This window comes from Chinchilla lanigera, unplaced genomic scaffold (assembly GCF_000276665.1).
Source record: "Chinchilla lanigera isolate Chin_1 unplaced genomic scaffold, ChiLan1.0 scaffold00010, whole genome shotgun sequence".
In the NCBI taxonomy this organism is placed as follows: Eukaryota; Metazoa; Chordata; class Mammalia; order Rodentia; family Chinchillidae; genus Chinchilla; species Chinchilla lanigera.
Genome location: NW_004955411.1, coordinates 3,406,751 through 3,427,450, shown reverse-complemented (window position 1 = coordinate 3,427,450; position 20,700 = coordinate 3,406,751). Strand labels below are relative to the sequence as shown.

Genomic DNA, 20,700 nt, shown 5'->3' with positions numbered 1-20,700 from the left:
TGAGTGTATTTGCGAGAATGTGCATGTGTGTGAATATGAGTGTGTTTATATAGCTCTTTTCCACATCAAGTACTTTGAGTTAGTCAGTGGTTCAATTATAGTTTAAGTATGTTTCTTTTAAACTGGAACTGCTAACAGCATGCTGTCATCTGGTAGACCCAGCCAGCTTTGGTTTTCATGCTAGAGCTACGCATTTTTGGTAGAGTGAGATTACTTTAAATGGTGCTTCAAAAAAACACGCTACCTTGGTGAAGATAACTGGATGTCTGTCAGCTGAGAAGTAAATCTCTGTATTGCGTGAGGAACTGATATTGTACTACATTTAGAAAAGAGAAAGACTGCAATTAGGCTTCTCTGTAGAGTGAGCAGAGGACTTCACAGGTACTGCAGATGTTCTACTTCAATGTCAGGAGGCAGGAACTTTGGAGTGTGGCCTCTTTTATAAACAAGCTTTTGGGGGAAACTCCGGAGGGGCCTCATTTCTTCTGGTCTTATATACCAATGTTTCTTGACTAAACAAACTGCATTTGAGATCAAAATTCTCAGTTACAAAAAGATTGATGAGAGTGTAGTTTCTTACTCTGGTGGTTTTCTGTAATGTTACAACATTAGACCTCATCAGGGGGGCAATTTCTTATTATTGGTAAGTTCCTCTTTTTTGTCCTTGTGCTTTTTCGCCTCTCTCTTTAAGGGTGTTGAGTGGAATTCAGATTTTATATACATGAGGATCTCCTGGCCCATGTGTTAGGACACAGTTGTGCCCCGCATCCCTACAGTTTCTAATCAGGGGTGGTGGGATGGGGCCAAGGTTTTGTATTAAGTTTCCAAGTGAAATGGCGACAGTTGGTCTAATAAAAGACATGGGGGAAAGAAAACTAGAATTGTCAGTTTCATCAGTTGTTTACCAGCTTTTTTTTGTTTATAAATGTGTCACTAAAGTGTCATAGCTTCTGTAGGCTGAGAGCCAAAATAAGTCAGTGTGCCTTCCCTTTGCAGTTAAAGTCTGTGTGCTGATGCCTGCAGTGCTGGGTTCTTTGCTAGTCTCTACATGGCCCTATTGCAGAACTGCGCTTTCAAACAGTACCACTTTCCACTGCAGTGAATATTGCCACCTTCCTTTTGGTCCAAGTGCCGTAAATCTAGGCTTATGCCTCCTCAGCCTCTCTTAATGTGCATGAGATAAGTCTGCTACTTCTCACCTGACCGCTTCCCTTTTCCTTTTTGATGTTCCTCCAGTCAGTTCCCATTACATCCAGAGACCTCTTTCAAAGCACAGACCTGATGATGACTTTCCTTTGGGCTCATCCTCAGCCTTTTGTTGTTATTCTATAAAGACCTTCGCAGATAAGTTTCCCTTCCCAACCTGTCTCGCCTCACGTTGGCCAGTTCCTCTCTTTCTTCAGCCTCAGCTTGCCTCTCGTCTTCGTGGTACACCCTCATCACGGTAGTATTACTGTGATCGTCTGGCTTGTTCCTGTGTGTTCCCCTAAACTGTGAGCTCTCTGAAGGCAACCGACTCTCCCTCATTTCCCCTTATATCTTTAGCGCCAGTCACGGGTCTGGCATTGGTCATTCCCCAGAAGCAGAGGTTGCATGAGATGAATGGTTGGTGGACAGGAGGGAGGAAGGCAGGAGGCTTGCATCACATGTGAGTTATTTACCGTCTCCTTTCAGTCCCAGAGTGCCTTTCAGCGTAAAACCTTTGCGGGACCTCTGCCCCAGTTTGTTCATTAATCCCTTTCACCTTCAGTATTGCTGCAGTAAAACCTTTGCATTCATGAATTGTTACCTGTTTATACGCCTTTCTTCTGCAAAACCTCCCAGGGTAGCAGCTCTTTATCTTCCACAGGGGCCACTCGGACAAAAAAGGGTGCCTGGGAAGGCAGAATCAGTACCTAGAAATGGACTGAGGGGCATCATCAGATCTTAGCCTTCACAGAAATGTCTGTGACAGGAGGTGAAAAAGAAGCTGGTAAACAATTGCCTGATTTTGTTTTTTTCTCTCATCCTTTTTATTGTTAGACAGATACTTGAAAATCTTTACCTGAAAATCTAAGGACATCTTCGTCTTTGGAGGGAATGGATACATGGGGCTATGAGTAAGCACCATCACTGACTTCACTGGCAGTTGCTTCTGCTAGACACTACTTGACTCTGAACATACTCTATGAGTCTCCATTTTTGTGTTACACCATTGTGTGTAAGCAAATGAAACCCAAGGTGATGTTTCCCCACCACCCATCTCTGTGCTTTAATGACACTTGCTCTCTTCACTGCGCTCGCCAATGCTTTGTGCATACTGATAAGGGAGTAGAAGTTTTGTTCCAAACTATGGTAGTATCTGGGTGGGAGGCTGTAGATTATTTTTTTCTTCTACACTTTTCTGTCTTTAGAGATTTTTTACAAAATCTGACTTTTGCAATCCAGAAAAAGTTTTCTAAATACTTCATGTATTTGAAATAACTATGATATTGGGAGATTCATTACTTTCCTGAGGTCAGAGTTTAGCAAACCTTTTCTTTAAAAATAATGTCAGTAAATGCTTATGTTAGGCTTTGCAGGTCTTGTAGTTTCTGTTACTTTGTCTTGTGTGGAAGGAACCATAAATACTACAAACACAAACAAGTACAGCAGCATTTCATTAAAACTTTGTAGGCCTTGAAATTGGGAATTCATGTGATTTTCTTGTATTAGGAAATACTAATTTTCTTTTTTTCCCTTAATGATTTGAAACTGTGAAAATGATTAAAATAGACAGTAAATTGGCTTTGGCTCACAGGCATCAGGCCCTTGTAGGTCTATAGTTTCCCTGGGAGTGTTTCTGACATGTGCTCCCCGGCACCTGTGATTATCCTGGAATAGTATCTCTATCTTAAAGACTAGTCCCACAGGTCTTTTTTTTTTTCCTCACAGACGTCTTAATTGTGTTTAGCATTTTATTTCTCTCTTGAGAAAGTTTTTTTTCTCTCCAAAGTAAATAGTGAAAGGCTCTTGTAGAGGGAACTTTTCAGGCTTTTTAGAAGTGTGGGTAACTTGCTGAGTTGTTTCACTTTGAAGGTAGGAAGTGCACCACTGAGAAGTGAGTGACGGTCTGAGAAACAAAAGGAGAAAGTGAAAGAACTTCTTTCTGAGCTCTTAGATTCTCATGCCACTTGGTTGGCAGCACTTGTTTTTTGGGGAAATGTGGGACTGTCCCTGTGCTTTAGTGTATGTTACATAGCCAGTGGCCTTGACAGACAGCCGCAGCTGTTGGGGTCACAGAGGGTATTACCATCCTAGGTCTCATTCTGGCACCTTCCTGTTGCTGTGAGGCAGACCTTCCTCTTCCACTCGGTGTTCTATCCAGAGTTACTCATGTTTTCTCTTGATTTAAACAAACTTTAAGTAAGGATTTCTCTTCTGATTTTATTAATTTAAATGTATATATGAAATACTAAGAATTACAGTTCAGGAGTTTAATTTTGTCAAATACTTTAGTAATAGGGAAGTGGTTTTAGGGTTGTTAATATGTAGATTCTTTGGCATGCAGCACTCTAAAAAGATTCACATAGATTCCAGGAAAATGCATCTTGATCTCTGACTTGATTCTCTTAGTTCATTGAAAAGAAAGGCTTGTGCTAAGATTATTTGGACAATTTTTCATACCTTTGTCTTATACTCAAAGTAATTACTTTGTAGATGATAACACACAATGTATTAACCATTGTTACTCTCCTATTGTTTTGAAATTTTAATCTTGTTCTCTTTAAAATAAAATTTTTAAAAAACTTGGAGAAAGTCACAGAGTTCATGAATGATACTTATATTTAAATCAGTTTCTCAATAGCTTTTGTAAATAGAAGTCTGAGAAACACTAATGTGGTGGGAGGGTTGAATGGACTGCATTTCCAGCACAACAGCCGTCTGTTTTTGTGGGGGGTAGTGTATGTGTGTCTGTCTGTCTGTCCGTCTGTCTGTGTATGTGTCCGTGTGTCTCTCCTCCCTGGTACTGAGAACCCAGGGCCTTTGCATTGATCTGTAGAATCCCTAGCCATTGAAAACTTTTTTATTATTTTGAGACAGGGTCTCAATAAGTTAGTAAGTTGCCCAGGTTGATCTTCAACTTGGGATCTTCCTGCCTCAGTCTATCGGAGTGCTGGGATTGCAGTCATGTGCCCATACCTAGCTCTTTACTGACATCCTGGACTGGCATATTGACATCTCTTCTGAGTCATGTTCCAAACAGTAGAGAGCAAAACATGGATAGAAGCAAAGCCTCCAGTCTCCCTCAAAATATAACCATTAAAAAGATGAGCTGGATATGGTGGTATATACCTGTAACCCCAGGACTCAGGAGGCTGCGGATGGGAGAATCATAAATTCTAGATCAGCTTGGGCAACACAGTGAGACCCCATCTCCAAAAAACAAAGAGTTGGGCTGTGGGTATAGCTCAGTGGTAGAGCACTTGGCTACCATGCTTGAGGCCCTGGATTCTGTCCCCAGCTCTGCAAAGAAGAAAAAAGAAAGTTTTCAGCAAGATGTGCATGTTGGCCCTTTAGGGTATTTTTTCTTTTAAACTGGAAATTTTTTCATGTTTGCATTCTAGTTTAAGATTTGAGCCTGTAGTATGTCAGAAAGGGAAGAAATTAGTTTCTGTTTGTTGTTTCCTAGAGGTATATTGTAACTGTATTGCAAAGGGTAACCATGAACCTCTGTTTCCTTTTTAACTAGGAGGAACACCTAGTTTGAAAATCCTGTGGCTGAATGAGGAGCCGGCGGTGCAGGCACAGCGCCTGGAAATACTTCTCTCCTGTTTCAATCTCTCCTCTTCGAGGGAAGAGCTGCAGGCTGTTGACAGCCCACTGAGAGCTCTGTGCTGCCTGCTGATCTACCTCTTCATCCAGGTGACACTGAGCTCTCTGTTCTTGTGGCTGCAAATGTTCTTTGCTTCTGGCCTCTTCTTTTCTGGGATGCCAGGGGTGGAGAAGCAGGCTGGTCTCCAGGTCATCTTTGGCCCGCATCTGCTTCATTGAACAGTGTTAGTTATTCAGGATATTCTAGAAACATGGAGGTCCTGTGGTGGGATGTGGCTGGCAGCCCCATCTGTTCATCCCAGTGGTTGCAATGCACCTGAGTACAGAGGTTTTGGGCATTGTGCAGGTGCAAGACCTGCCCTGCCTTGGCTGAGGTTCCTCAGGCTCTTGGGCCCTGGTGTACCTTCTCCTCACTCTCTAGTTGATAGGGGCAGTTCCTGTTCCTTGGGTCTTGGGAACTGGAGAGAAGGACCTGGCAGCAGTCCTGGCTTCTCTCTTGGTAGCTCTAACCCTCTAGGCAGATCACTTCAGCTTTCCTAGGTCATGTTCACACCTTCATCATCACAACTATTTCCTGAGCACTAAGACTCCTCTTGCAATCTGAAAATGAGGTAATAGTGATAGCCAGCTCCAAGATTACTGGGCAGCCACATGCTGGAGCACATGAAGTGTTGTGCAGAGTTGCTCAGGGAAGTGTGTGCTGTTACTCCAGTGTCCTCCTGCCCTGCTGAGCCTGTGTGCCCAGGCTGTAGATTGTGAGTAGGAAGTACAGCACCAGACTCTTCATCTTCCAGTCGTTCACCAAGTTGGTCTGTTCCTTCCATGTGAGTTTTACATTTTGTTTATGCAACAAAATCATAAGGGTTACAAAAGACCCTTTCCTCTGCTTGTTGCTTCCCACTCCTCTGCTGTGTTTGTTTCACTGTTGGTGCATGCTTCTTATGCAGCCTGTTGAGATTTCCTCACCAGTCCATTAGACCCTGCCAGGCCTTCCGTCCTGTCTTCTCATCTCCCTGCATAACAGGTCTACCCTGGCATGACCAGTCAGCTTTTATTTGCCTGAAGCAGATAGTTGTGTAGTTACTGGTTGTCTATGAGAAGTTTACCCTGTTGTGGAATTCTATTTGAACATTGACTTTTCCTTTCTAAGTGTCTCATTGGCTCTGCCCACTCTGTAGCCACTCTACATTTTGCAGTTGGTAAAAATGGCATACAGTTAAGCAATTCTTTATTAGTGGTTTCACTTCACTAATATAAACTGTAGTTTTTGCATTACTGCGTTGAATAGAATGCTTTATTTGTACCAAACTTAGCAAAAACATGAGTTAATATAGAAGGGCATGAATTGTAATATGTAAATATTAGGCCAATTTCTTTTGAAATATATATTTAATATATATGCATACATTAGTGATTACTATTTTTCTGTCCATTATTTATTGATCTGTGCGTGCCTGTGATTGAAGGTGGGAATTGGGAAGTGGTGGTTCTCCAGAAAGTGGCATTTGCTCACCTATAAAAATGAATGCTTTGGGGCTGGGGATTTAGCTCAGCGGCAAAAGCGCCTGCCTGGCAAGCGCAAGGTCGTGAGTTCAGTTCCCGGTACCGGAGAAAAACAAAAAAAAAAAAACATTTAGAAAGGGGCTGGGGATTTAGCTCAGCGGCAAAAAGCGCCTGCCTGGCAAGTGCAAGGTCGTGAGTTCGGTTCCCGGTACCGGAGAAAAACCAAAAAAAAAAAGAATGCTTTGCTCTCAGTGCCATGTGTAGCCACAGGCATGCTGTATCTTTAGCACTCTTGAGGCATGTGCAGTGAATTACTTTTTCCAGCAGTGGAGATCTCTTGTAGAGCCTTCCATAATCATTCAGTGTAGCTCTTCTACTCTTTTGTTCATCATGTAAGTGATTGTCATTTATTAAAGTCCTCTTCAGGCAGAAAAAGTTGAGCACCCAACAGCATAACTTCACATCCCAGTTTATAAGACCCTCAAGCAAGACAAACTGCAAGCAGAGAATTTCCACCTTTTTCCTGTGACAGTGACCACTTAAATGGAAGGTCTTCAGTGCAAGGAGGCACAAATAGATATGGTGGTTTAATTTCAGAGGAGGTAAGAAATCAGTCCTATAGATAGAACTCATCAAATCAATGAGACAGTGGTATCTCTTAGGGTGAGAAGGTGTTATGCTTTCATTCATAAGACAATTGTTCTCAGAATTAGTATAGCTAGAAAGAGAAGTTTATAAAAATGTTCCAGTTTCATGCTGGATGTGGTAACACACCTGTAATCCCAGCTGCTCATGAGGCTGAGGAAGATTGCAAATTTAAGACCAGCCTGGGCAATTTAGCAAGACCCAGTCCCAAAATTCAAAAAGATAAATTTTTTAAAAAGAATGGGGAATATAGCACAGTAGTAGGGAACTTGTTTAGTATGTGCAAGGTGCGGGATTTGTTTCTCAGTACCCAAATATATATGATTTCATCTAGTTAAGGTTAAATTAGATGTGCAGTGTGGGATGAAATTGCATACAATTCAGTGTATGAAAATGAGGGAAACTCAATACTCTCACTAGAGCCAACCTTTAAGTTAAAAACAAAAGCTGTAACACTAATCTGAGAAAATCCTTTGGAAGGGTAAATTTATAGAAACGTACGTATTTTATATACTCTATAATAGATATTTTATAATGTATTGATATCTAATGATGGCCATTATTGAAAGGCTAAAGAATTGAACATTACTGAGTCTTTGGCAGCTTCTGGTACGTTTTGAATTTGTCCACTACAGAAGTGGTCAAGTGTGATATTGGTTACCTGTGACGAAGCTTGGCACATGGTGCTTCTTTTTCTAGGCTGGTAGTGTAAGATCAACCTTCTTCAAAGATCCCTAATGGCAAGAAGTAGAAGTATGTGCCCGGAAACATCCTTCTAAGCAGAATGGTGGTCGTTATGCATTTTAAAATATACTTGGTACTTGGTCTTGCTTCTACAGTTACAATCTTTTTTCTTACTCATGAATCCCATGCACTGCCCCCCATAGTTAGAAGTGTTATCCTTTGTATAGAGGTGACACTTTTAAATAAACACACAACAGGTAGTGATGGGTAAGTAAGAGTACTCAGTGGCCCTGTGTGTGGCCCTGGAGGGTAGCTCATGCCGGAAGTATGCTGGAGTGTTTTTCCAGAGGAATTTCAAGGTGGAAGTCAGCAGGAGTCTATAATAAATGGTGTTTCTGATTATGGTGGGTCATGTTATCACAGGTAGACATACTAGCATTTTATTACTTGGAGTGAATCAGTGAAATTGGTACTGATCAATTTGTCATTGTTCTCCTGTTTATTTCCTCTAAGCCTTTGGTCACTCCTTGCAGTTGGGAAAGACCTCTGTGTTCTTGTGTGATAGTGGAATTACTTGGCAAGTGGCCATCATAGTACTTCCATTTGGGTGGCAAACGTAGTGGCTTAGGAAGAACAGGGGCAGCTCAGGAGTGTGGAGGCAAGAGGGGTAGAAGTGCAGTCCGTCTCTGCTTGATAAAGCTTCTCATGCCCATGACTCACTTTAAACCCAGTCATTCTCCCCCGACCTACCCGCTCTGTCTCCTTGTTTCTCACCCCCTTTGTTAGGTCTTTTGACCACTCATATTACAAAATCCTGATTTATTTTAAACTGGAATATAAGGTTACGAGTTTTATCTGGGGTTGAATGTTCGAAGGTGAATGTTCCCTCAGCCCTAACCATCCCAGCCTAGCTATGGGTGCTCTTTGTCCAGAAATTGTCCACTCCATGCAGTTTGTGCTAATAGTGACCACCTGTATTCCTCAAAGACTCAGACTTGGTTGACACCTCCTGGTAATTCCTAGATATTCTGGACTTTTTGCCTTGCTGGAGAGGAACCCTTGTTAGGAGCCCAAGTTCCTGTGACCAGCGTGGCCTGTGAGTTAGGTGCATAGCCAGAGGGAGAGCTTCACAGTCAGGAGCTGTGGAGGGCGAGGGGAGGGGCTGTGCTTTTCCCCCATGCACACTGTCTGCTGTCCCTGGATCTGATGCACGGGGCATGCATGCTGTGCACTTGAGCCTGTACATGTGCCCGTGTGTGTTCCTGTGTATGTGTGTGTCCATAGCAACATATAAGTAGTACTGAAGTTTTAAAATGTAGCCTAACTCTGACCTTTTCTCTCACTCTCAGGTGGACACTCTTTGCCTGGAGGATTTGCATGCGTTTATTGCTCAGGCCTTGTGCCTCCAAGGAAAATCAACTGCACAGCTCATAAACTTACAGGTACATATATGACCAGTTGTTGCAGCCCTGGATAGCCATAATATGATAAAGGGTCAGGTTTTTTTCCATCCTTCCTTCATGATAGTTGGTATATCACAGAAAGGATCAAGAAGTTGTGTTTAGTTGAGGTCTCTTCATGAGGAGGTAGCTTGTCTTCATCTTTGAAGATGCTCTGGGTGTGTACCAGGTCAGATGTTGACAATCACTGCCTCAGTTTCAGTTCTTGAGCAATTCTTGGTCTTGCTCTGATAGTATGACAGTTGGAAGAGAAGAGATCACTCAACCCTCTGTCAGTCTCTTTGGTGTCAGGGAAACCTGGTGGCTTCTCAGGTGTTAGCAGTTCTGCCTGCACTTACCTGTCCTACCTGCTCTATGCACAGAAAGTCAGAGTCTTGCCATTTGTCCTCTGTTCTTGCCTGGCACTTCAAATGCACATTGAAGCTCTGTTGTCTCATCATTTTGTCCTTCATATACAAGCCCTGAGCAGCAGGTTGTTCCGGATCTGTTGTTTAGAGCTGCTGATACTGAACGTATAGCAGCTCAAGTTCAACCTTAAACTGCATATGCACTTATATATTTATTTAAAATTCAGGTGATTGTATTTATATGCGAAGCTGTATGCTATACATATATATACTGTTACTATATAGTATAGTATAATATGGTGTAGTATAGTATATGCTGTTACTATATAGTATAGTGTATATGTAGATATAGTCGGCCCTTTGCATCTGCAGTTTCTATATCCATGGGTTGAAAATACTTTTTTTTTAAAATTGCATCTATGCTGAACATGTACAGTTCCTCTTTTCTACTCCCTAAACAAAACTGTAGAACTATTTATATAGCATATACATTGTATTAAATATTATGGGTCATTCAGAGATGACAAAGTACAGAGAAGCACGTGTATAGGAGATAAGCAAAGCTGTTATATTATGTAGGGGTTTGAGCGTCCATGGGTTGTGGTGTCCCAGGAGAGTTCTAGGACCAGTGCATAATATGCAGGGAGGCAAAGAACAGTCTTCACTTGCCAGAAGGCTGCTATTTCACTGGTACTGAGGATGCGTGGGAGAACTGAGCCTACTCCAGAAGTGACTGCAGTTTCCTTTCCTAGTTGTGGTCATGTCATTGCCGAGTACAAGTCGTGTATTTACTAGTCTTCCTGTTCACAGGTACAGTTGCAGTGTGAGCTTCCAGCTTATATTTCTAGAGGACATGTTTGCTTACTGTACTTTATATAGAGCATGTAATACATAGTTGGTACCACTCATGTGAAGATAAACATACATACACAGATATTTGTGATTGAGTTAGAATCTATGCTAACGAAGTAAATTAAATGAAAAATTGAATTTGTAGACTAAGTAACACAAAGTTTCCGTGGTAGTAAAATGGAGCTGCTGGGGAGAGGAGTCTGTGTCCAGCAAAAGATGCAGATCGGTGGAATGCAACCATTTCACGACAGGCCAGACTTTAAGGTATGGTAAAATTAGAAATGGTCACTGAATTACATTGCTGAGCGTTAGGTTCTGCTGCCTGAAGACTGGCAGAAGGCAGAGGTGACCTCCCCAGAGAAACCTGTGAGTTAGGGGTCAGGAGGAGTTTCCCACACTGTCTTTCTTGCTCCTAAGAAGGAGCTGAGTATGTATGAACTGAGAAGGTAATGGAGGAAAAGTGTGGCTGGGAGGAAGGGCACCCACCAGTCTGGCAGCTGTCTCCAAGTGGGCAGGGTGAAAGGGGAGTACTACCTGCCCTGTCAGGTGGTGAAGGTGGTTGGGAAGATCCTAGAGCACAGCTTCCTAGGTGGCCACAGTGTGGACAGATTGGGCTGTGGTGACCTCACCTAGGCATGGCACTTGGAGCAGAGCAGAGGACCATGGGAAGGGGCGTCCTCTCTTCACAGGCTGCTGAGAAAGAGGTTTTGCCATCTACTGACAAATGGGTTATTTGCTGAAATAACTACAGTACTTAGGTGAGCAGCGCTTCTGGCAGTAGTCTTCCTTTGTTCTGTGGGCTATGGACCTGTGTTTGGATAGGAGTCTGCAGGCCATACTCACCCTGACCACTGATGATCCAGGTGTTGTGAGGTGGGCCTTGCTCCCTCTGGCTGCCACATCCTCTTCAGGACTTGGAGGGAAGAATAAGTAGGAGAAGCCACCCAGCTGAGCCCATACCACCCTTTCCTCTGGCCAAAAACAGCTTTATAAACTTAATTAGAAAGTTGTCTTTTGAAATGATAGAGAAGCTATAAAATTCACAAATGGAAATTCAAAATTAAAAGTGCACATGCATCCGGCTGTGAATTCTCATGCCAGATCAGAAAGTATGATCTTTGTGGGTAACTCAAAGTAGAGAATTCAGAGTATAGTTTAGAGAGAATGAAGAGAAAGCTAGAAGGAGCTCTTTTTGGAGACCTTTTGGTAAAGAAGTAAACACCACTTCTGAGCATCAGTGGTCTGCAAATGGGAGTCTGTGGCATTGCTGAAACAAGCTGCCCTCCGGGGCAGGTGGACATGCAATTTCCACTCCTACTCCTGTGTCTAGTTCCTAGGAGGGTGGTTTCCCTGGCCTGCACAATCTTTAAAAACTGGGTATTCCTAGGACTTTAGAGAGGTTAGTTCCTGGAGGGTGGAACTGAGTCTTTGTAAATATTCGTTAAGTAGTTGTAGACTTGTTTGATATGGCTAAAATTTGCTATATTGCTGACTATAAACAATACAACAGTAGTACTAGTGGGTGTATTTTGTCTTCATGAATAAAAATCTTTCAAATACAGTTTATTTTCCAGTAATAGAAACAAATCTCAGGATATAATTTGTTTTTTTAAAAAAATGCATCTTTTCCCAAAGCAACATATTTCCTTTTCAAACTCCCATTCTGTAAATCAACAGAAATTCATCATGGGATATCACACAGCTGAGGATGAAGGACTAAGTCCTCAGTGGTGGTGAAGATGTCCCTGTCCTGTTACAGGGCCTCACAGACGTCACCATTGAGGTGTCCCCCAGACCCCTGGGTTCAGTCACCTCAGTCCTCCCACACAGTGATCCAGGGAAGCCAGGGGAAGCCCTGTGTGCCTCAACACTCAGTGGAGGTCTTCTCTGCAACCTGGCCACTTCCCCTGGCTCTCCCTGAGAAGCTGGGAAGCTTTCACTCTGCCCTCGCTTATCCAAACCAGTCCCCTCCTGCCAAGGACAAGGCACAGCTACTGCCCAGCCTCTGTGTCACGTGTGTTGCAGAACTGGCTAATGTTCCCTCTTCAGTCAGCTGACCCTGTGCCTGCCATTGCCAGTGGGATGACTTGGGTAGCAGAGGTTGGAACAGTGCACGAAGGGAAGAATGGCAGATAGCAGTTCACACACCTCCCCATACCTTCCTCATGAAGATCAGCCTCTTAATGCCTTCAGGGTCTTGTTTTCCTTGACGTTCTAAGCTTGGTTTCTTCCTGTAGTTCTGTGTATAGTTCACCCATTTAAAGGGTGCATTGCAGTGGTTTCCAGTAGATTCTCACAGCTGACTCATCACAGCTTAAAAGTATTCAACTTGAGAACATTTTTCACCACCCTGGAAGACTCTTCTTTCGTACATTGTGTACTTAGAGCCCCTGTTCCGTTTTCTCTCTCCTCATCCCATACTCCCTCACTCTGGCAGCTCTCACTTTTTGTGTCGATTTCTTTGTTTGGACTTTTCATATAAATGCTATCACATGACTTGTGGCCTTCTGTGTATGGCTTCTTTCAGCACCGTGTTTACAAGGTCATCCATGTTGCAGCGTGTCAGAGCTTCTCTCCTGCTCCCTAGTGTGGGTGGACTGCATTGACTGTCAGTTGATGGACGGCTGGGTTATTTTCACTTCTCAGCTGTGTGAGTGATGTGGCCAAGAGCATCTGTGGGTGAGAATGTGAGAGCCTAATGAGGGAACACCTTGTGCGTGTGGAACATCGTTCCCTGCAGATGTCAGTGACGAAAACTTTCCTGTGTCACTAGTTCCCTTGTGCCAGAAGAAGCTGTCATTACGAAGTTCAGAAGATTAAGAATTACATATGGAAAGCACTGTGAATGAAACCCTCCATCTTATGATACAGAGCAAAAAAAACAAGTACCCTAGGAAAGAGTACTTCGAGACTGAGAAGTATGTAGTAGGCACAGTGAGTCAGTGCAGCCAGGAGTCCTGCAGTTAGTGATGACTTCACAGGCCAGGATGCAGGAGACAGTGGCCACTGGGAAGGAACAGGAAAGTGCGGAGGAAAGGGTGCGGGGATGGGAGACAGGTCAGCACAGCCCCAGGCAGAGTCCAGCTTATCCTGCTGTCCTTGTGTTAAGCGAGGAGACCAAAGAAAGAGAAGAGCAGCATGAAACTAGGTAATTCATTCTGAATTCTATTCAGCTGTTTTTAAGGAGTTTGTCTTACTGATGTAAGTGAAATGAAATTTTTTACTAGGAATAATGATAGTTTTTTTTTTTACCCAAACATAAAATGTACATATATTTTTTCTGTCATTTGATAAAAGCATAGTTAAGGGGCTCTTTGTAATTTAGTGTTTATGCCAGTTTTACTAAACTTATTTTTAGGAGTTTTTTTTATAGAGTGGTATTTCTTTATAATGGATTTGTCATGAGGGGTAAGAAAGCCTTAATTCAGATACTATTTATTATTACAACATTATTTGAAAGAACATTTAAGCCTTTATCAGCAGTCACTGAGATTAGTTTTTCAGGGCTTCTAATAAAAGCAATTTGACTGCTTTAAATTATTTTAAATGATTGTACTATTTGAAAGATGATTTAGATTGAACACTGTTTGGCTAGGTCTTCGTAAATATCTTATTCAGCTCTTTGAATGTGAAACAGTTTTTAGAATTAGATGGTCATATAAGTAGATAGACTGACAGTTGTAACTCAGAGCAGTAATCTGTTTAACTTTATCCTAAGCTTCAATTTACCAACTTTATTTTTTCCTGATTCTGGTTGAAAATCAAATGGGATGAGAACCAAATCACATTTAGTGGTTAGGTTCAGTGTTGGCCTCATGGGAAATTTGATTCAGTTTCCATCCAGTTCAGTTTGTGACCGGAATTGTGGAGAGAATTGAGTTCATGAACCGAGACACCACTGTAGAGAAGTGGAGGCCATTCCTCACCCCTCTTCCACGTCTTTCCTTAGAGGGTCATGGGGCTGTCTAGGCCAGTTTTGCCAGCAAGACACAGAGATTGGGAAAGACTTCGTTTTAATAAACCTGAAGGGCTAGGCTGCTGAATGTAGACACACTTTCCCTGTTACCATGTGAGGAGGAAATGCTGACACTCCAAGGAAAGACAGATGGAGCCTGAGCCTCAGGTGCTGGGGCCGTGAAGTTGACCCCGAGATCTCTGACCCTGGCTTGTCTGTCAGGTGAACAGTAAACAGTCTCGTGATTTTCACCACTCTTGTGTGGCACACCTGTGTTTAATGTGGCCTTCCCTGACAGCACCAGTGTAGTGCATCTGCAAATTCAGTGTGTTCTGTTATCTCACTTTTAATAACTGGGACACCAGTGTTTGGGTGGAGTTGGATGGAAAGTCAGGTCAGAGTTCTTAGAAACCCTGCCCATCAGTTGAATTTTTGACAAGAAGTATGTGTTAGAGGCAGAAGACAGCATGGGAGGACTGCCATTTGTCCTTGCCCCCTCCTGGGATGACACTCTGCAAGTGTAAGCCCACACTAGAGGTGAGAGAGTGCTCTTGGATAACTCTGCTGCATTCCCTAGAAGTCTTATTTCAAGTCCATTGCTAAATCAGAACGAGTTTGGCCCAGGATGGGCTTCTCTGACTAGCCCTGGATCATATGCCCCCACCCCCCTGAAGATGTAGGATAAGCCCCAGGACGCCTTGGAGAGGGCTTCCTGGAGAGGGATTGAAAGAGGACTTGGTGGGAGGTGCTGTAACAGTTACTTGGGAAGAGATGAAATACTAGGAGAGCACATCCCAAAATCCTGGGCTTTCCTGAGAAAATACTCAGTCAGTAATAGTAGCTTCTACTTTGTCTAAGTAATGAGTGACTTTTATTTTCTTGTTTATTTGCATTTTCTTTTTTTTATGATGCCTTTATATGAGTTAATACAGCACTTAAATGGTAAAGAATGGGGTATTGAGCAGACATGCACATATGCTGATACACACATGCATATGAAGCTACTAGTGCACACACGTATATAAAACTACTAAGTACATGCTTGAGAGGCAGGCTTCTTGGAAATTGTAAGTATCTGCAGCTGCATGCTTGGAGTAGCTTCTGTGCCTGGGCTCTCCAAACCCTCATGTTGCAATGTCCACTCAGGCTCCAAGTATAGCCTAGACTTGGACAGGAAGGTCTGGAACTGAGTTGTCCCTTACTTCTGGCAGGAGTCACTAAAAGGAGACACAGCCGTAAGACAGTGAGATGAACCAGGAGAAGGGAGGTGTGAATTGTAATGCTCAGTTCCACAGGGGATGTTGCCTAGCTCTGCAAGGCACCGCCCAGCAGACCCCAAAGATACCATGTACTTGTATTTCATGTGAATTCTCCCACGTTTGCTATTTTTATACCAAGCTTCACTTTATTTTTTAATTCTTGGGTCCTTGCCAGAAGCCATCTGAACAAATATAAGAGAATTTATTTTCCTAGTGGATTTTTGTCCATCGGTTCTATCCGTAGATGTAGGGGAGAGTCTGGTTAGAAGTCACTGGGGCTGCAAGGGCTGTCCCCAGCCACGTGTGCGTTCTTGGTGAGCCCAACTGATGCACAAGGATGCAGACATGGCTGGCCAGGCCTGGGATGTCCAAGTAGCTGGATAGTCCACCTTCTTTGGCCAGGTGGGGATTGTTTTCCTGCATTGGAAGTGCTGGAAGCTCGCTGCTATTTCCACTTGTTAGTGCCAACATTTCAGTGATATGCCAGAGGCTGTGTGGCCCGTGTACATGAGTTGCTGGGGTACGCCAAGTAGCACTTGGTAGTAGGTTGCTCTTGTTCTTAGTGTCAGTTAAAATTCTAGGGATACATTTCAACACAAGTCACTTTGTGCCTGGTTTAAAAAGTAAAATAAGAGTAAAATGCCTTTAGGTAAGAATATGTAAAGGAAGAACAGTGTTTGTGTTTAGCTTGCTGGAGACAAGAATCACAAGGTCTGCTTTGCAGCTCCTTTAAAGTTCCCTTTCATAGTGCCCCGTTTGGCCAGAGTCCCACTCTGCCCTCTTTGCTTTATGAAAAATAAAGGGTTTCCGAATGCACTCTGGATTTCTTGCGTAACTCTTACACTTCTTCAACCTTTTTCTCCTCTAAGACAGGACCAGAAAATGGTAAGTTTCTCCATGTCACCTTAAAAGTTGTTCATTTATTTACTTACAAGTTCAGCAGCCATGTTTGAAATAGGAGATGCAGTGAACAGTTGCTCCCCTACACTGAATACACAGCCCATGGTGTTCTCAGAGGCGCACCAAGGTGGGTTACTCTGCTGCTCGAAGGCCAGAGACAGTCACCAGTCTTGGTGTGCTTGCAGAGCCCTGCTCTTTGGACTTCTCACCTTCTACACAGCAGCATGCTGACTGCCCCTTGACTAAGTTCTGTCCCTTTTTCCCAAATGTTTTTACCAATACTACTGTCTTGTTAGTAGTTGTACTGTCCATGTTGAGACACCTTCCATCACCCTCAAGGAAACTCTCCTTCTTTGTACAGCTCTCTTGCTCTAAGCCAAATTCTGTCTAGGAGCCTCTCTCAGATACCGTGTTTCATCACAGGATACCACACTGGACACAGTATTTGATGTGCAAACTATTTAATGTGGGAACTGTAGAGGCTAAAATGAGTGAGCTGGTAGGGTGCTGAGGAAGATTCGAGTTTGTTTGAAGCCAGTGGTATTTTCTAGGCCATGGTACATGCCTCTGATGACACTAAGATCGACTCACTGTGTGTGCACCCACAAGTGCTCTTTACAAGTAAAACCTTCCGTTTCACAATAGACGGAGAAGACCCAGGCAAAGCGCTGGTAAGATGTCATGCAGGACATGGGAGTCTCAGATGCCCATGACCGTGGCGTGCAGTACTACTACCGAGTAGGAAGTACCTGGTTTTAGGTTGTCTTTGGTCTCACGAACTACTTTTAACAACTTCCATGTCCCTTTGTCCTGACACAAGAAGGCTGTAGAGGGCTGGACATGAGCGAGGGCTACACCCAGGCTGCCTGGCCTGCTCCCTGGAGCAGCTCATTTTAGATTCTCTTGTAAGATTGTGCCAAACTCTAGACTTATTAATATAACACCTCCAAAATCAGTCTAGGACTTTTGCACCAAAGAAAATCTGTTTTCTTTTGCTATTTTGTTTGCTAATAAATAGTAACATATTTATAGTGTTACGGTGCTGACAGGACAAGCATGCTGATGAGCAGTGTCAGGACTCAGAATGGCAGTGTTGTCCCATGGAAGTGTCATTGTGCGGCTGTGTGCAGACCTGAGTAAATGAGCCTTCCTTTGCTATAAACACTCGAGTGGAGCTGCTCACTGGTAAACATTTACTGTGAGGCGTTTGGAACACCAGGAACTGGTTCTTCTGGTTTCGGTTTCTGCCCAGTGCCATGGGGACAGGGTTCCCTTGCCTCAACTTTTCCTTCTTTCTCATTCCAAAGCACCTTAAACCCTATTTCCAAAATACAGGCTGCTTTTGTTTATTAATTTTATTTTTTGAGTTGGACAAGCAAGGGGCCATGTCTGCTGATCACATTGAGTGCTTGGTGCTGAGCTCATGTTCTGAGCCTTGGGGCCAGCCAGCCAGTCCTCTGCCACCCTGACCTGGGGACCTGGGATGCCTCCTGAATTCCAGGTGCCCTTGAGAGAAGCAGAGTTTCCCTGTGGCCTTCTGTGTTGCTGTCTCCCCATGTAGCCCCAGTTGGCTTAAATTAGTAGTGTTTTTTTTGTTTGATGAGGAATTTGGAAGTTGGTCTTGGCCATCCAGCTTTTCACCAGCCCCCTGTCCTTAGGCAGTTGTTCAACACTTCCCCAAGGAGGAAAAGGGGTGTGGTCTATCTTGTGAAACTAGCATTGTACTTAAGAAAGTAGAAGCGCAAGACAGACATGCCTGAGAGACTTGTTCAAACACATTCTGGAATGTAAACGTTTTGCAGCGATGGTGCATTTGAAACAACGTCTGCCTCTCAGACAGGGGAGGTAGCACAAGGATGGCGGGGGTGCTGGGCACAGTGCTAATGAGGAAAAGAAGCGATGTGTTTATGCCTCAGTTCTCTCAGGGCTTCTGACCCTGGCTTTGCGTAGAGCAGGGCCAAAACAACACTGTATTTAGAAAACTGAATTAACATCTGTACAAAGCTTCTTAAAGATTTTACAGAAGTTCTAATGTTTCCTCCTGGCCCAGTTACTGACTTTCATGGCAGTGTCTCAAGCTGTACTGCCCACAGCAGCGGCCCCCCAGTCCTGTGCCTTGTTGGCTGTTTTGGATTAGATGCTGTGCTAACTCTTCAGAGTGGAGAGATGCAGGAATAAATTGTAAATTGTGAAGTTGAGTCTGCAGAAGAGCAGATACCTGGGGGCGCCCTGTTCTGTCTCAACCATTGATTGCTCTGTCCTCATGGATTCCTTCTCATGCATGATGTTGAGGAGCTGACAGGTTCTGACCTGTCACAGAATAGTCACTCAGTGTGGTGTTTGTTGTTGAGGGATGCAGCTTTATCACTCTAAAACGTTGCCGATACAACCTGCATTCAAAGCACATTCCAACCTCTAAATTCACATAGGGGTATTTTCAAGAGCTAACTTTCCAGTGTTTAGTGACATGAATAGGGAGTTGCTAGTCTAGTTTTTAACCCAGGAGTTGTTTGCCAGATGAACTGTATCCACACCACTTTACCTTTCCTGTCCTTGCTGTAGTACACCGCACCCTTACAATTCAAACTGAGCTTTAAGTTGAAAGGCTAAAGAGGATGGTGATTACTGCCAGTAGTTTTTCTTTTCTCAAGAACTTGATGTACTCTGTAGTACCTGGCCTGGACCTTCAGCAGGGTACAGGGAGCTCATCAGCACTGGTAATGAGTGGAATCAAATCCGGTCCTCGTTGTGCACATGCAGTGACGGAGTCCCTCAGAAGTGGTGTAACTTGCTGGCTCTCAGTTGGCTGGGTAGTGGAGGGTGGCACAAATAGCTCAGGGGTCTCCTGCTGTGACTCTGGCTGCCATGTTTGGACTCAGGATCACGGTGCATAGGCTGGACTCTGTTTTGACATGCAGCTGTGCAGTTTTGGCATCGCACCAAAGCAGAGGCTACCTAGGACGGTTGTGGCACATTGTAGGTGCTGGCCTGAGAGCAGATAGAGGGCTGTGACACCATCCCTCCACTGCGGAAATGTCAGCGAAATGCAGCATTCAGGATTAGAGTTTTTACATGTGTCTTGGGGCAGGCTGGCCTGGTTAGCTTTTGCTGATAGGATGAGCCGTGAGTCAGGATCTTGGCTTGAGTTACACGGTAGACAGTAATTGTGTGCTTCTGAACAAGCGTTGGATTAGAAAATGAATGTATATGTCTTTTCTTTAAAAAGCTCTTCTTGCACATTCACTGATTGAGCCTCAGCAGTTGATGGGGAATTGATGTGACACATCATGTTCTGGTACTTAGCCAATTCACTCCTTGAGTAGAAGTCCGAATTCCTGCTGTGTGCCAGACTTGTCAGGGTCTACAGAGGGTATAGCAGGGACCTTCAGAGAACCCAGTCTTAGGTAAAAAGAGGCTGACATGTGAAAACTGTACCCTAGGGCACAAGGCAGGGACGGTGCTAGCAGCCAGGCATCTTGGCAGTGCTGAGGGGACATGACCCTGGCATGGCTTTCTGGCAGTTGGGCAGTGTCCAGTGCGTCAGAGTAGTGTTTTGTTTGTTTGTTTGGTTTTTTTCCGGTACCAGGAATCAAATTCACGACCTTGCGCTTGCCAGGCAGGCGTTATGCCACTGAGCTAAATCCCAGCCCCTCAAAGTAGTGTTTTAGGAGAAAGCAAATTCTGCAGAGACTGGGGAGCCACCAGCGGGTGACTAAAGAGTGCATTGTGTGGGAGCTGTGAGGAGGGCTTGTGGATCAGAGGGCCGCAGGCACAGGAAGGGGCAGAGCCCATGCCGGAGGCTGTGTGATGATAGAGCAGGACCGGGCATGCATGGGGCTGCGAGAGCCCACAGTTGGCCAGAGGGACCGAAGACTGAATTGGAGAGGCAGAAAAGATGCTCAGGATATGAAACCTAGTGCATAGCTGGTATGAAATGGAGGAGAGGGCCATGGGGTGGGCATGTTTCTCTCAGTTGGCTCTGTAAGTTGGTAAACTGCAAGGAGAGGAGATGACAGTGTTTGGATTGGCAAAGATCCTGTGTGGGATTGCTGTCTCCAGACATGCATTTGAATATGCATGCCTGACCCCGGAAAAGGATTTGGTTTTGGAGATAAATTTGGGAGATGTAAGACCGTGCGTGTTTGTCCATAGGTAAGGATGACATTTGAGCCGAGGTGTAAGTTTACTGAAAAGGACAGGAAACTAAGAGGAGTAACATTATTTAAGAGTCAATGGAGAAAGATGAAGTTTAGAAGACAGCAGTCAGTGATGCAAGAGTGTGAAAAGGAGACATGCAGATG

At 43.9% G+C, this 20,700-nt stretch overlaps 1 protein-coding gene across 3 annotated transcripts in view; it reads left to right on the top strand.

The window, feature by feature from the left end:
• The window catches only part of Fam120b (family with sequence similarity 120B), a 91,341-nt gene that overhangs the window by 50,691 nt on the left and 19,950 nt on the right, over positions 1 to 20,700 (top strand). For all 3 annotated transcript variants that reach the window (XM_005377628.2, XM_013510751.1, XM_005377627.2), the window contains exons 5-6: positions 4,712 to 4,884; positions 8,976 to 9,068. In XM_005377628.2, coding sequence (XP_005377685.1) covers positions 4,712 to 4,884; positions 8,976 to 9,068 — 266 coding nt within the window. The remainder of the gene's footprint in view (positions 1 to 4,711; positions 4,885 to 8,975; positions 9,069 to 20,700) is intronic.